The 14,263-nt window shown below is 42.9% G+C and overlaps 1 protein-coding gene across 1 annotated transcript in view; it reads right to left on the bottom strand.

Annotated features, from left to right (window-relative positions):
• Window positions 1-14,263, bottom strand: part of CRAMP1 (cramped chromatin regulator homolog 1) — a 103,278-nt gene that overhangs the window by 77,755 nt on the left and 11,260 nt on the right. The window contains exons 3-5 of the mRNA XM_065412180.1: window positions 5,641-5,834; window positions 4,269-4,422; window positions 159-242 (exon numbers count right to left, since the gene is read on the bottom strand). Of these exons, the coding sequence (XP_065268252.1) occupies window positions 159-242; window positions 4,269-4,422; window positions 5,641-5,834 (432 nt within the window). The remainder of the gene's footprint in view (window positions 1-158; window positions 243-4,268; window positions 4,423-5,640; window positions 5,835-14,263) is intronic.

Genomic DNA, 14,263 nt, shown 5'->3' with positions numbered 1-14,263 from the left:
AGCTACACAACACAGAACTGTACCAGAATACAATGGGCAGACATTTTGAAAGCCACCAAAGCACAACAGTACAAGGCAAGCCCAGCCCTCAATGTAGAACTCCATGATTCTACAGTACAAAAAACAAATTTCCACCACTTGAGGAAATTCATACTCACAGCCCCCAATCTTCTTCCTTAGTTCCCCATAACAGACTAAGCCATAAAGCTCCAGGGAGGATTTTTTCAGCCCTTGAGAAAACACTGCAAAACAAAATAGGTATCAGGTGAGATATGAGACAGAGAGAGGGAGAGACAGAGACAGAGACAGAGAACCTTCACTGCAGATATGCCACGAGCCGTAACAGATCAAGTAACTTTCCAGCAAAAACACCCTCAGTGAAAGGGACAAAAATCCACATATTTAATCAATACACAAAGATCTCACTGCAGATAGCCCTAAGTCCTATTTCACAGTAATGCTAAATAAGAGGAGTGCATGTATTTCGGAGCTATGACTTTATATCTGTGAAATGCAACAATTTTATATAGGATCAAAAACCAAGAAGAGATTTCACAGAATTCAACAAACAACGTTTCAGCAAAATGAACTCAAGTTAGCGGTGACAATTTGCTATTACCCCACAACTCCATCACCACTTAAGTTAGCTGTCTATAACTATAATCAAATTAAGTTTCAAGACACATTGATGCCTTCTGGAAAACTCAAACATACATACATCTATGTGTTGAGTGACATACACACACTTGAGTTTTCTAGAAGATATCAGTACATTTTGAAATTTTATGTAAGTATTTTTTTCTAATTCTTGGGTCAATTTCTGTAATTTTTTCTTCCAACAACAGAATACATTGGTGTGGGCATTTTATTTGTATTGTGGTAGCATGTTCCAGCTTATATCCATGGCTAGTGGTAAAAAAAATCCTTTGGCATACAAATCAGACCAAGAAATACTTATACCTGATGCTGCGGTGACAATCGCAGTTCTCTTTGATTTGCAGACTACCAATAAATCCAAAATTCAGCCATATGCATTTTCACCAGTACTCAAGTTTAGCCACATGCGCCTCAGATTCTTAAACCTCTACACTGGCAGCTAAGAAGCTTTCATACCTTGCAGATTTAGGTATTTTACCTTCATTTATTCATTTCTGCTTATCCAGACCACAACTGACGATCTACTTTGGAAGGACTTCTGAATTTATATGCAGATAGGTTTCTTCCAATGCTGGATTTGCAGGGTCATTTATTTTTAAATTAAAAACTAAGACTTCTTTGATCTCACAAACTGTGACCATCTTCTGAGTATAGAGAGAACACTCGAAGAATACCTATGCTAACTGTACTTTACAAATGGAAATCTTCTTAAACATCCTAATCTAGGGACAAGACCAATCAATTTTTAAAGAGATTTTACTGTAGAGCCTTTACATGCTTCTTCTGCTTTTCCTAGAAGCATGTTGTAACACATGCTACAGCATGACTTTCATTTGCAACTGGTCATCAGCACTGAAAATCTTATCTGTTTCTCTCAGACAAGCACATTTCTTTAACAAGAGTGGGTTGTACCTGTAAAAATTAATGGGATGAACTGATTGTGGGGATTATGGCAAAAGTTAAAGAACTGTTTAAGGGCAAATGTACTTAACCACCTTCTAAATGTAACAATATATACTCCTGAGGGAATTCTGCGCTACTGCACGTGCATAATTAATGAGCCTAGCATATTTTTAATTTTTTGCGCAGAAAAAAAGCTTCTGTTGAAATGTTGCTGCAGTTCTGCCTTTTGCCCACCAGAGGGCACTGTGGCAATAGAACAGCAGCAGCTCCCAGCCAGCGAGGGAAAAGAAAGAGCTTGCCTTCTTTGCAGCACCTGTCAGGCCAGATCAGGAGACCAGGGCTATGGGGAGACAGACAGCGTGGGGTGCTGGGCAGTCAGACAGGGGCTCATAAGGGCTAGTGGGGGAGGACAGACTGGGGCAGGGGCTGAATAGGAGTGGAGGCACAGGACCACAGTGGGGAGGGAAGTGCAGGGCTAGTGGGGGAGGACAGACTGGAACAGGGGAGTGGCTAGGTGAGGGCACAGGGACACATGGGGACAGAGGGAGGGGGTGTGAGTGGGAGTGGAGGGACATGTGGACAGGGGGGGTTCAAGGACACATGGGGGTGCAGGAACACCTGGGGACAGAAGCAGATGTGCCTGACTGAATGGGAGAGACTAGGGGTCAGCCAGGGTCTGCATGGGGGAAGCTCCCTAAACCCCCCCCCCCAAAAAAAAACCCAACAACAACCACCACCACCACCACCTGTTCCATACTTTTCCCACTTGTACCCAACCCCCCCCCCCTTCCAAGTTCACACCCGGGCTCCTTCCCAGCAATTTACTTCCCACTCCCTCAGCTCCTCTGTTACCCCTGACTCCCGCAAGCCTTTGCACTGCTTCTGAGGGGTGTGGGAAATAAGGTTCTATATTGTAGTTTAAATGAATTATTACTCAGAGTTCTGTATTAATATGCCTAGTAAAGAATCTATGTCAAAAAATATTTCCTGAATCTTTTTTGTTGTCTGTATTGTTAAACATACTGGCTGTCAGGTATTTTGAAATAAATGACCAAAAATAATTAAAACTGGTGTGATTATACTGTGTTATTTTGACAAATAAAATATGCTGAATTTTAAAATATTGTGGTCAGAATTTTTTTTTTGGGCGCAGAATTCCCCCAGGAATACAATGTACGACTAGAATACAGGATCAGTAGAATATGAAAACTAAGGGGACCTGTATTTGCTGCTCAACATAAGAAGCACTCCTGATTAGTTCTTTTGAATGTTAAAAGATATTACATGTTAGGAATTCACACACTTTGCTAGATACATTTTTTTAAGTCCATCATCTAGACAAGGTTACCAGCAAACAGTCCTGGACCCTAGTTTCACCTTTACTAAGTACAGTAACTCCCCACTTAACGTCCTCTCGCTTAATGTTGTTTCGATGTTACATCCCTGCTTCGTTACAGAACATACTCATTTAAAGTTGTGCAATGCTCAGCTATAACGTCGTTTGGCCGCCTGCTTTGTCCATGGCTGGCAACCCCCTATCAGTTCCCCTACACCCCCCTCCCAGCACGTCCTGCCCACCAGCAGAGCCCGCGGATCAGCCCCTTCCCCCGCCTCCTGCCTGTGGCAATCAGCTGGTTTGCGGCATTCAGGAGGCAGGGGAGGGAGGAGGAAGCTACGCGCCATGTCCTCGCTCCTCCCCCCAGCCTCCTGAACGCCACAAACCAGCTGATTGGTTTGTGGCGTTCGGAGGCTGGGGGGAGGAGCGTAGGGGAGCTGATAGGGGGGCTGTCAGCCTGTTTAATACCTGTATTAAATTGCTTGTTTAAAATGTATGTAATGCCTTTTGTCTGGCAAAAGAAGTTTCCCTGGAACCTAACCCCACCCCGTTTACATTAATTCTTATGGGGAAATTGGATTCGCTTAAAGTCACATTTTTCAGGAACATAACTACAATGTTAAGTGAAGAGTTACTGTACATACAAGTCAAGTGAATTCAGAACTCAGTTCGCACTAATTACTATTACAGGTATAAATCACTATTGCCAGTTACTTGGCTATCTGGTTTCCCCACCACTGTCCAACAAGGGGAAAAAGCATACATTGCTTAGGATTCTTGGATTGTCCATTCAGTGAAATAAAGTAACTTAGATGTTTATTGAATGGACAAGTGCAAGAAAAGTTCAACATTTCAGCCATATGTTAGCATGCAGACACTTTGCTTTTTTACTGGATTTTGCTTGACCCAAGAAGTTGGGATCACTGAAGTCATGATTAGCTACAATGCTCTGGCTGTCTATCAACGAAGTCGAAACCCTTGGAGCAGTGACATCCAGGATATGTTGGAAGAGACATCTCTTTAATCTGGCTTTTTGCTGATTAAAGAGATGTCTAGTTATTCAAATATTTATTATTATATGGATATTTATTATAGGTGCGTGGAGTTAGTAACAGGAATGGTCTTGTTTTGTAACCGGCTGTTGGAAAATATTTTGTTTTAAATTTGTAAAAGTGAGCCTACTTGTGGCCATGACAGGTACAGTACAAGGTATTCAGCGATATCTTAATAGTATCAGATATTTATTTTTCTTATCTTCACCGTTCCTGTGCTCTGAGACCATATTAAAAGACAGGGCTCGTACTCTGACCAGAACGAATACTTATCCCAGACTCTGAGCTGGTCATGGAATCCACTCCCACTGCATACTCACCATTATCAAAATCAATATATTTAGAGATCTTGTGCCAGGTGCGGTAGTAGAAGTGCCGGACCTGCTCTTTGTTCTTCACCATGCTTGCTGGTTTGCCTTTCTTCTTGTACTTCAGAGCAATGTTGTTCTGAATAGCTTCAAAGTCCTTCCCATGCTGAAAAAGTACAAGATTCAAAACCAATTGAGGAACAAAAAGTGCAGAGGATAAAAAGGATGAGGAATCCCATCTAATGACACAGACTATCATCTTCTGGACTTTATGATCTAGCTAGGGCTTTTCCATTTCTCCTATCCAGTTATAGACCGGGCCAGATCCTGTTTAGGAGTTTAAGACTGTGTGACAGCAGATGTGTGAGGGTTGTTCTCTGCCAAAGTTGTTATCCATTTCTAACTTCTATAAAACTCCATAATAAAGAGCTGAGGTTATGCTGCCATGTAAAAAAATAATGCAGCACAATTGTATACATTTTATTTCTGAAGGTTGGGATGGGGGCACCATATGTATTTTTCCCCATTGGAAACAATTTACACTACTTATAAATTGGCTTTTATTACAGACATTTTGTAAATAAAAAATAAAATACTAATCATCACATGATTTCATTGTCGGGGCTTCTGTGTTCATTATGGAATGCTCACATCTATTAAGTATCAGAGGGGTAGCCGTGTTAGTCTGGATCATTAAAAAGCAACAGAGAGTCCTGTGGCACCTTTAAGACTAACAGATGTATTGGAGCATAAGCTTTCGTGGGTGAATACCCACTTCGTCAGACGCCTGACGCTTATGCTCCAATACATCTGTTAGTCTTAAAGGTGCCACAGGACTCTCCACATCTATTAAGAAATTCCTGCTGAGAATTTAACGTTTTGCTTTTTCAGGCAGATGGAATAAAATAGAGAAATGGCCCTAGCATTGCACAGGAATGATGCAACCTTGTCCATTACATCTGGAGACAGGAACTTTATTGTAATAGACAACCTCAAACATGTACAAATTCTATGGACAAGGTAAGAAAATATGAAGTTTGGGGATTGCATGCATATAGTAAACTGATTTCTTCTTCTAGCTTCACAGTGCCTGATATTATTAAGCAGATAGCTTTGGTTCTGCCTCAGTGCAAGAAGGTGGACTTGACTTCTCAAGGTCCCTTCCAGCCCTACCTTCTTATGATTCTATGGTTCACATGCATTGTGCAGCCAGTTGTGCTCACTTGTATACAGAATATGTGCACTTAAAAAACTAATTTGAAATGTCATCCTCTACAAACTCCCAAATCAAGTTTTCATTTGAACATAAAACCAAGCCAGCCAAGTACGGGCTCCATAAGAAGCACCAGGCCAGCTGCCTGCCTTTCTTCTTCCATATACACACCTCATAAAGTCCCTCGAAGAAGGTATTCTTATCCTCTGTGCTCCATGATTCCCACTGACGTCTGACTTTCTTTCCTTCCTCCTTCTCTCCACCTGAGGTCCCCAGGTTCCTTGTGGCAGTCTTAGAACTCCCAGCAGGAGCGCTGGGAGGAATTCCTGATGTGCTACCAGATGAGGTCCCTCCATTATCTGTCCCTTTAGACAACAAAAGTGAATTTAGAAGCATTGAGAGAGGTCACGTATAAAGGGGAAAAATCCTAGAGAATTCAAAGAAAAATGTCTGATTTCTTGACTGTACCATGTTTTCCAAGGTTTTCACCTGAAACATTAGGCAGATGATGAGTTGCTGAAAGCTATGAAAAGCAGCAGTATGCCTGGTATATAATAGAAGTACATATGCCCTGGCACAGCTGAAAAGAACCTAAATACAATGTTGAATACTGATGTACACATGAGTAATCCACTGAACTGAGGGCTGCAAGATCTGGCTTTAAAACTCAAACTGCAATATCTCAATTGATTAAAAAAGAAACACTAATAAATGATCACATCATTCAGTGGAGAAGTGTTCTCAGTAATCCCATCTTCTGTACATAAAGCAGCATCTTTGGAGTGTGACAACTCTGAAGTTGTGAGCTGTATCTCAAAGATGAACAAGGCCCATCGTCAACACCCAGTCCCATTTTGGTCTGACTGCTCTCCATAAACACAACTGCCTGTCTGGAAGCAGCACCCTTGTCAATTTGTCAACACTCCAAAAGGCAAGATTCAGAGCGTAGCACATTAATTCGGCGGTGTGCGTCCACGTACCGGGGCTAGCATCGATTTCCGGAGCGTTGCACTGTGGGTAGCTATCCCATAGCTATCCCATAGTTCCCGCAGTCTCCCCCGCCCATTGGAATTCTGGGTTGAGATCCCAGTGCCTGATGGGGCAAAAAAACATTGTCGCAGGTGGTTCTGGGTACAGCCTCAGCTCTCCATCCATGAAAGCAACGGCAGACAACCATTTCGCGCCTTTTTTCCTGGGTGAACACTGCAGACTCCATACCATGGCAACCATGGAGCCCGCTCAGCTCAAGACAGCAGTCATGAACATTGTAAACACCTCGCGCGTTCTCATGCAGTTTATGCTGAGCCAGGACCAGAAAAACGAGGCGAGGAGAAGGCGGCGACGGCAGCGCAGCGACAAACGTAATGAGGACATGGACACGGACACAGAATTCTCTCAAACCGCGGGCCCCGGTGCTTTGGAGATCATGTTGTTAATGGGGCAGGTTCTAGCCGTGGAACGCCGATTCTGGGCCCGTGAAACAAGCACAGACTGGTGGGACCACATAGTGTTGCAGGTGTGGGACGATTCCCAGTGGCTGCGAAACTTTCGCATGCGTAAGGGCACTTTCATGGAACTTTGTGACTTGCTGTCCCCTGCCTTGAAGCGCCAGAATACCAAGATGAGAGCAGCCCTCACAGTTGAGAAGCGAGTGGCGATAGCCCTGTGGAAGCTTGCAACGCCAGACAGCTACCGGTCAGTCGGGAATCAATTTGGAGTGGGCAAATCTACTGTGGGGGCTGCTGTGATGCAAGTAGCCAAAGCAATCACTGAGGTGCTGCTACGAAAGGTAGTGACTCTGGGAAATGTGCAGGTCATAGTGGATGGCTTTGCTGCAATGGGATTCCCTAACTGTGGTGGGGGCGATAGATGGAACCCATATCCCTATCTTGGCACCGGAGCACCAGGGTACCCAGTACATAAACCGCAAGGGGTACTTTTCAATGGTGCTGCAAGCACTTGTGGATCACAAGGGACATTTCACCAACATCAACGTGGGCTGGCCGGGAAGGGTTCATGACGCTCGCGTCTTCAGGAACACTAATCTGTTTAAACGGCTGCAGCAAGGGACTTACTTCCCGGACCAGAAAATAACCATTGGGGATGTTGAAATGCCAATAGTTATTCTTGGGGACCCAGCCTACCCCTTAATGCCATGGCTCATAAAGCCATACACAGGCAGCCTGGACAGGAGTCAGGAGCTGTTCAACTATAGGCTGAGCAAGTGCAGAATGGTGGTAGAATGTGCATTTGGCCGTTTAAAAGGTCGCTGGCGATCGTTACTGACTCGCTCAGACCTCAGCCAAACCAATATCCCCATTGTTATTTCTGCTTGCTGTGTGCTCCACAATCTCTGTGAAAGTAAGGGGGAGACCTTTATGGCGGGGTGGGAGGCGGAGGCAAATCGCCTGGCTGCTGATTACGCGCAGCCAGACACCAGGGCGATTAGAAGAGCACACCAGGAAGCGCTGTGCATCAGAGAAGCTTTGAAAACCAGTTTCATGACTGGCCAGGCTACAGTGTGAAATTTCTGTTTGTTTCTCCTTCATGAAAACCTGCCCCCTTTATTGACTCATTCTCAGTAAGGAACCCACCCTCCCCCTTCCCCCAGCTTGCTTTCAAAGGAAATAAAGTCACTATCGTTTAAAAATCATTTATTCTTTATTAATTGATTATAAAAAGAGGGAGAGAACCCGGGTGGGGTTTGGGAGGAGGATCGGCGGGAAGGAAAAGGCCACTAAAAAAAGGTTAAAAAAATGACAGCCTTTTGCTTGGGCTGTCCACTGGGGTGGAATGGGAAGGTGTACGGAGCCTCCCCTCCGCGTTCTTACACGTCTGGGTGAGGAGGCTATGGAACATGGTGAGGGGAAAGGGGGGTTATACAGGGGCTGTAGCGGCACTCTGTTATCCTGCTGCCGTTCCTGAAGCTCCACCAGACGCCGGAGCATGTCTGTTTGCTCACGCAGCAGCCCCAGCGTTGCATCCTGCCTCCTCTGATCTTCCTGCCGCCACCTCTCATCTCAAGCGTCTCTCCTCTCCTCACGTTGGTCCCTCCTGTCCTCACGTTCACTGGCTTCTTTCCTATACTTTGAAACCGTGTCCTTCCACTCATTCAGATGAGCTCTTTCACTGCGGGTGGATTCCATGATTTCTGCGAACATCTCGTCTCGCGTCTTCTTTTTCCGACGCCTTATCTGAGATAGCCTTCGGGACGGAGGAGGGAGGCTTGAAAAATTTGCAGCTGCTGGGAGGGAGGGAAAAAAGGAGAGAATTTTTTAAAAAAAGATACATTTTGCAGAACAATGCTTATACTCTTTCACGGTGACCAACACAATTCACTTTACATAGCACACATGATTTCTGTGCAAGGTCGCATTTTGCCTCTTAATATTGAGTGCCTGTGGCTTTGCTGCTAGAGATCACAGACGCAGGTCCGGGCAACAGAATTCAGCTTGCATGCGGCCATGGTAAGCCATTGTCTTTCGGCTTCTGCGCCCTCCTTTCCCACATACCAAGCAAAGCCCGTTGAGTGCTGCGGTTTTCCTGTTAACCTTCAGCAGCAGAAAACAAACTAACCCCCCCACCCATCCAATTCTCTGGATGATGGCTTTATCCCTCCCCCCACCGCGTGGCTGGTATCAGGGAAGATCCCTGCTAGCCAAACGGAAAAAGCTCTGGGCCAATTCCACCACCCCCACCACCCCCGCGCTTGGCTAACTGCAGGGAAGGATTTCTTTTCAGCCACAGGCAAACAGCCCAGTAGGAACGGCCACCTCTGTCCCCTTAATTAAATTCCCGTATTTCAACCAGGTTACCATGAGCGATATCACTCTCCTGAGGATTACACAGCGAGATAAAGAACGGATGTTGCTTGAATGCCAGCAAACACCGGAACCATACGCTGCCAGGCTTTGTCATGCAATGATATCAGATTACTTGCTGCAAGCATGGCGTGGTCAAGTGTCCTACCATGGAGGACGGAATAAGGCTGCACTGCCCAGAAACCTTGTGGCAAGGCTTTTGGAGTACCTCCAGGAGAGCTTCATGGAGATGTCCCTGGAGGATTTCCGCTCCATCCCCAGACACGTTAACAGACTTTTCCAGTAGCTGTACTGGCCGCGAATGCATCCCAAGTCCTCAGGGCAAAATAATCATTAAAAAACGCTTGCTTTTAAAACAAGTTTTATATTTTAAAAGGTAAACTCACCTGAGGTCCCTTCCATGGGGTCATGGTCTTGGATACTGGCTTGGGAGAGTTGGGAGGGTACTTCAGTCAGGCTGAGAAAAAGATCCTGGCTGTTGGGGAGAACGGAGTGCTGGGTGCTCTCCGCAAGCTCGTCCTCCTCCTCCCCGTCCGCAGAATCCTCAGGTGTAGCTGACGAGATTATCCCCGCCTCGGAATCCAGAGTCAGAGGTGGGGTAGTGGTGGCAGTCCCCCCCTAGAACTGCATGCAGCTCGGCATAGAAGCGGCATGTCCACGGCTCTGACCCGGAGCGACCGTTTGCCTCCTTTGTTTTTTGATAGGCTTGTCTGAGCTCCTTGACTTTCACGCGGCACTGATCTGAGTCCCTATTGTGGCCTCTCTCCATCATGCCCTTGGAGATTTTTTTCAAAAGTTTTGGCATTTCGTCTTTTCGAACGAAGTTCTGCTAGCACTGAATCCTCTCCCCATATAGCGATCAGATCCAGTACCTCCCGTACGGTCCATGCTGGTGCTCTTTTTCGATTATCGGCCTGCATGGTTACCTGTGCTGATGAGCTATCTGTGGTCACCTGTGCTCTCCACGCTGGGCAAACAGGAAATAAAATTCAAATGTTCGCGGGGCTTTTCCTGTCTACCTGACCAGTGCATCCGAGTTCAGATTGCTGTCCAGAGCGGTCACAATGGTGCACTGTGAGATAGCTCCCAGAGGCCAATACCATCCAATTGCGGCCACACTAACCCTAATTCGAAATGACAATATTGATTTTGGCGCTTCTCCGCTCGTCAGGGTGGAGTACAGAAATCGATTTTAAGAGCCCTTTATTTCGAAATAAATGGCTTCGTTGTGTGGCCAGGTGCAGGGTTAATTCGATTTAACGCTGCTAAATCCGAATTAAAGTCATAGTGTAGACCAGGCCCAAGATTTGAAACTATCTTGTCCCCTTATTGGTCCTTTGGGTCAGGTGTCAGCCAGGTTACCTGAGCTTCTTAACCCTTTACAGGTAAAAGGATTTTGGTGCCTCTGGCCAGGAGGGATTTTATAGTATTGTATACAGGAGGGTTGTTACCCTTCCCTTTATAGTTATGACAAGGTAGCTTAAAGAAAAATAAAAAGGAAATGATAGGGAAGATGAAAAGAGCTATACTAAGTGCTGCGGCAGCACTGTGACGTGGGCAGCGCAGACACGCTTTATCACTGGGGGAGAGCTCTCCCAGCAATAAAAAAAACCCATCCCAAATGAAGGGTAAAGCATGGTTCCCAGCGATAAAGCGCTGTCTATACTGGAGCTTTTCAGCACTAAAACTTGTCACTCAAGGGGGTGGTTTTTCACACCCCTGAAAAACTAAAGTTTTAGCACTGAAAGTGGCAGTGTAGACACAGCCTAAGTCACAGTGCAATAAGGTTCCATATTACCATTATTTCACAATAACAAAAGCCTTTTAGCTTCTGCACTGTTCTGGTATGATTGCTTTGGGTTCTCATGGGCTCTAGAATCCTAGTGGCTTCCCAACTAGTGCCAAAGTAGAAAAAAATTCTCTCCTCTTTCAAGAATCCTAAGTGTATTAATCCCCCACAATTCAGATGTCATTGAAGAGAATTGGAGCTCTTCTCTATTCACCTTAACACAGTGCTTTAGTTAGAAAAACCCTAGATTGACAATCAGTGATAAAATACAGCATAATACTAATTTACAAATCTGACAGTTCTCACAAAAAACATTGCCCCACCCCACTTCTCTATAAAGATTTTAGAATGTTTACTTACTACATTACATTTAAAAAAAAACACACCATCTTCAATAACATGCTATGAAGCACTAACATTTTAAAATTAGACTACCACTGTTTAAATAGAGATACATTTTGTCACACAACAGCCTCTATTTTAATATCAAACCTGAGTTTAATATATCATAATACATTACACTTATTACCATTACTCTAGCTAGCTATCACATTTGGTTGAAATGTTGGATACTCATACTATCCTCACACATAGTATTTACTTTTGTGTCACACAACAGCCTCTATTTTAATATCAAACCTGAGTTTAATATATCATAATACATTACACTTATTACCATTACTCTAGCTAGCTATCACATTTGGTTGAAATGTTGGATACTCATACTATCCTCACACATAGTATTTACTTTTGTGTCATTTTGTATGCCCTGCTTTCCTGTTATTTTAAGGAGAATATGTTGCCTCAATTTGTTTTTATTATTATTATTGTTTGTGAAATTTTGTGAACTGATGAGTAAGCAATCTACAGTAAAATTTCCAAGCTCTTTGTGTGAATTAGCAAGGTTCTATTATATATATGCTTAGGTTTAAAAATAACGTTTGAAATTAAATATTTGAAAGCAGTTTTTTAAATTTACCTACCAACTCTGGAGTTCAAGATTCTGTGTTCCCCATATAAGAGTTGGGGACATCGGACCCCAATAGCATTGCAACAGAGTGCAGGGAATTGAACTGTTCTAGGTTTATTACGTTGTGCAAGGGAAAGAGAAACCTGAAAGCAAAACTTAGAGGAAAGTGTGACTACTTTTGTTTCAAAAGACTAATGGTTACTAATCTGGGGTGCTAAAAATAGTTTTGCTTTATATTTTAAATAAGATAATTTTGATTCAAATGTAACACACAATATTCCAAACTAAATTGTTTAAAAATATTTTGTAAGAAAACTTGCAATTACATATTTTTCTTTTGAGTGTAACTATACAATATTTCATATGAAGTGCATAGTTAACAGCAACAATTTTAAGACTATTTCTTACGGTCTCCTAGTTTAGACTTGATCTTTCAGCAGAAAATATTACTACCTTGGGGAGATGTGTGAACCAAAAGGAGGTTCAGTTTACCAGAAGTAGAGAAAAATCAATTTAATTTTTAAAATACTTTGCAAATAAACAACTTCTCTATCCCCTGACCCTACTCTCACACATTCATAGAAAAGTTTGAAAGATACAGAAACTGTGAAATAAATAAAATCCCCAAAAGGCTAGTATTTTGACATTAAGACGTGATAGCTTTTTAGAGTAAAACCATTCAGCACTGCTAATAGGTGGCTGAGAAGAAAAAAAAAACTGGTTTAAAACCAAGAATTGCTTATCAAAAGAGACAGATCTGAAATGTTTTTTCTAATATGTTATTTGAAAATGACATTTCAATCTATCATTACTATAAAGATTTCTCTCAAAGACATAGGTAGAGCCCTGCAAATCTGAGCTATCCGCTTTATATCCACAGATATCCGTGGACCATGTTTGCGGACTGGATGTGGATACAAATTTTGTATCCGCATAGCGCTCTAAACTTAGGGGGAGATCCTGTAGACAATCTATCCCTGGGAATCAAGATCCTAGTCTTCAAACCTCTAGCCAACAAGGGGAATTCAAATCTATCCTCTTTTTGGATACAGTCTCTCCTGCTAATGGCTGTCAGAGTGAACTCTTCCATTAGAGCGAAGAGGAGGCGAGACTCAAACCAGGGAAGTATTCTTTTGAACGCAGTCCTCTTTTTACTTTCTGAATGAATGGTTTTTAGGTGTCCATCTATACTCGATTAATCTCCACAGCCCAAGTCAATGGCCAGGCACAGATTTAATCAAGGTTTTTCTACAGGCCGTACAGTATGTTTGGTATCTAAAACTTTCATCCTAAAACATGAAAAGCAAACTTAATGACGTCTAAGCATCTAAAAATTCCAATAAAAATTAAAACTATTTTTCAGAAATTAAATCAGTTTTTTTTAAAAAATACTTATCACTTTCATGTTCCGTTTCATGCAAGTGAGGATTCTAATGAGATTTTCTTCCCCATGCGGGTTTTAGAAACTTCATTCATTTAGCTTCTAAATATTATGCTATTTAGTTCAAAGATGCTTCACCCTTCCTTTCTCATCTCATGTTTGGAATAACTAGGCTCTCTGAAACTACAGGTTCCAGTCCTAGAAAGGTCAACTCAGCCCTTTATCTTCTTAAAGTAGATACATTACATTTCATGCAGTATATCATGCATGATTCTTTTGGGTAAGACCTTAAAACCCAATGTTCTATCAACTCTGCAAAGGCACTAGAACCCTTTTAACTCTTCCTAGAAACAGAAGTTTGCAACAGAGTCTTTTGCAAAATCCTCCTCCCTCATTATTGTGCACAATGCTGTTCACCAGCTGGTTGCCATGATCTACCCTAGTGTGGCTGCATTTCAGTGGGGCAGTGTGGATTATCCCTATCACATAACTTTATAAGTATTTTGGATGGAAGGGACTGAAGAAAATGAAGGTATTCATGCATCATCATCTTTTGCCTTCGGAAATCCAGGATTTAATTTCTCGCTATACTATGTATATATTTTATGCGCACACATGTTGTCGCTAATGAATAATTTGAAACTCAAACAAAGCATTAAATCAAAAAGCTCCATTGAAGCTCGCCATCTGTTACAAAGTTGTTGGATACTGGAAGAGGAATATTTCAAGAATCTCAGTTAGGTGCCTATTCTAAAAAAACATTTATAAAAGGGCCTCGTTACAGATGAGATACAGAGGCTTTTCTTGATCTGTCTATTGACATCAAGTTACAT

Source organism: Emys orbicularis, chromosome 10, assembly GCF_028017835.1.
Source record: "Emys orbicularis isolate rEmyOrb1 chromosome 10, rEmyOrb1.hap1, whole genome shotgun sequence".
Classification (NCBI taxonomy): domain Eukaryota; kingdom Metazoa; phylum Chordata; order Testudines; family Emydidae; genus Emys; species Emys orbicularis.
This window is presented reverse-complemented; position numbering and strand designations above follow the sequence as displayed.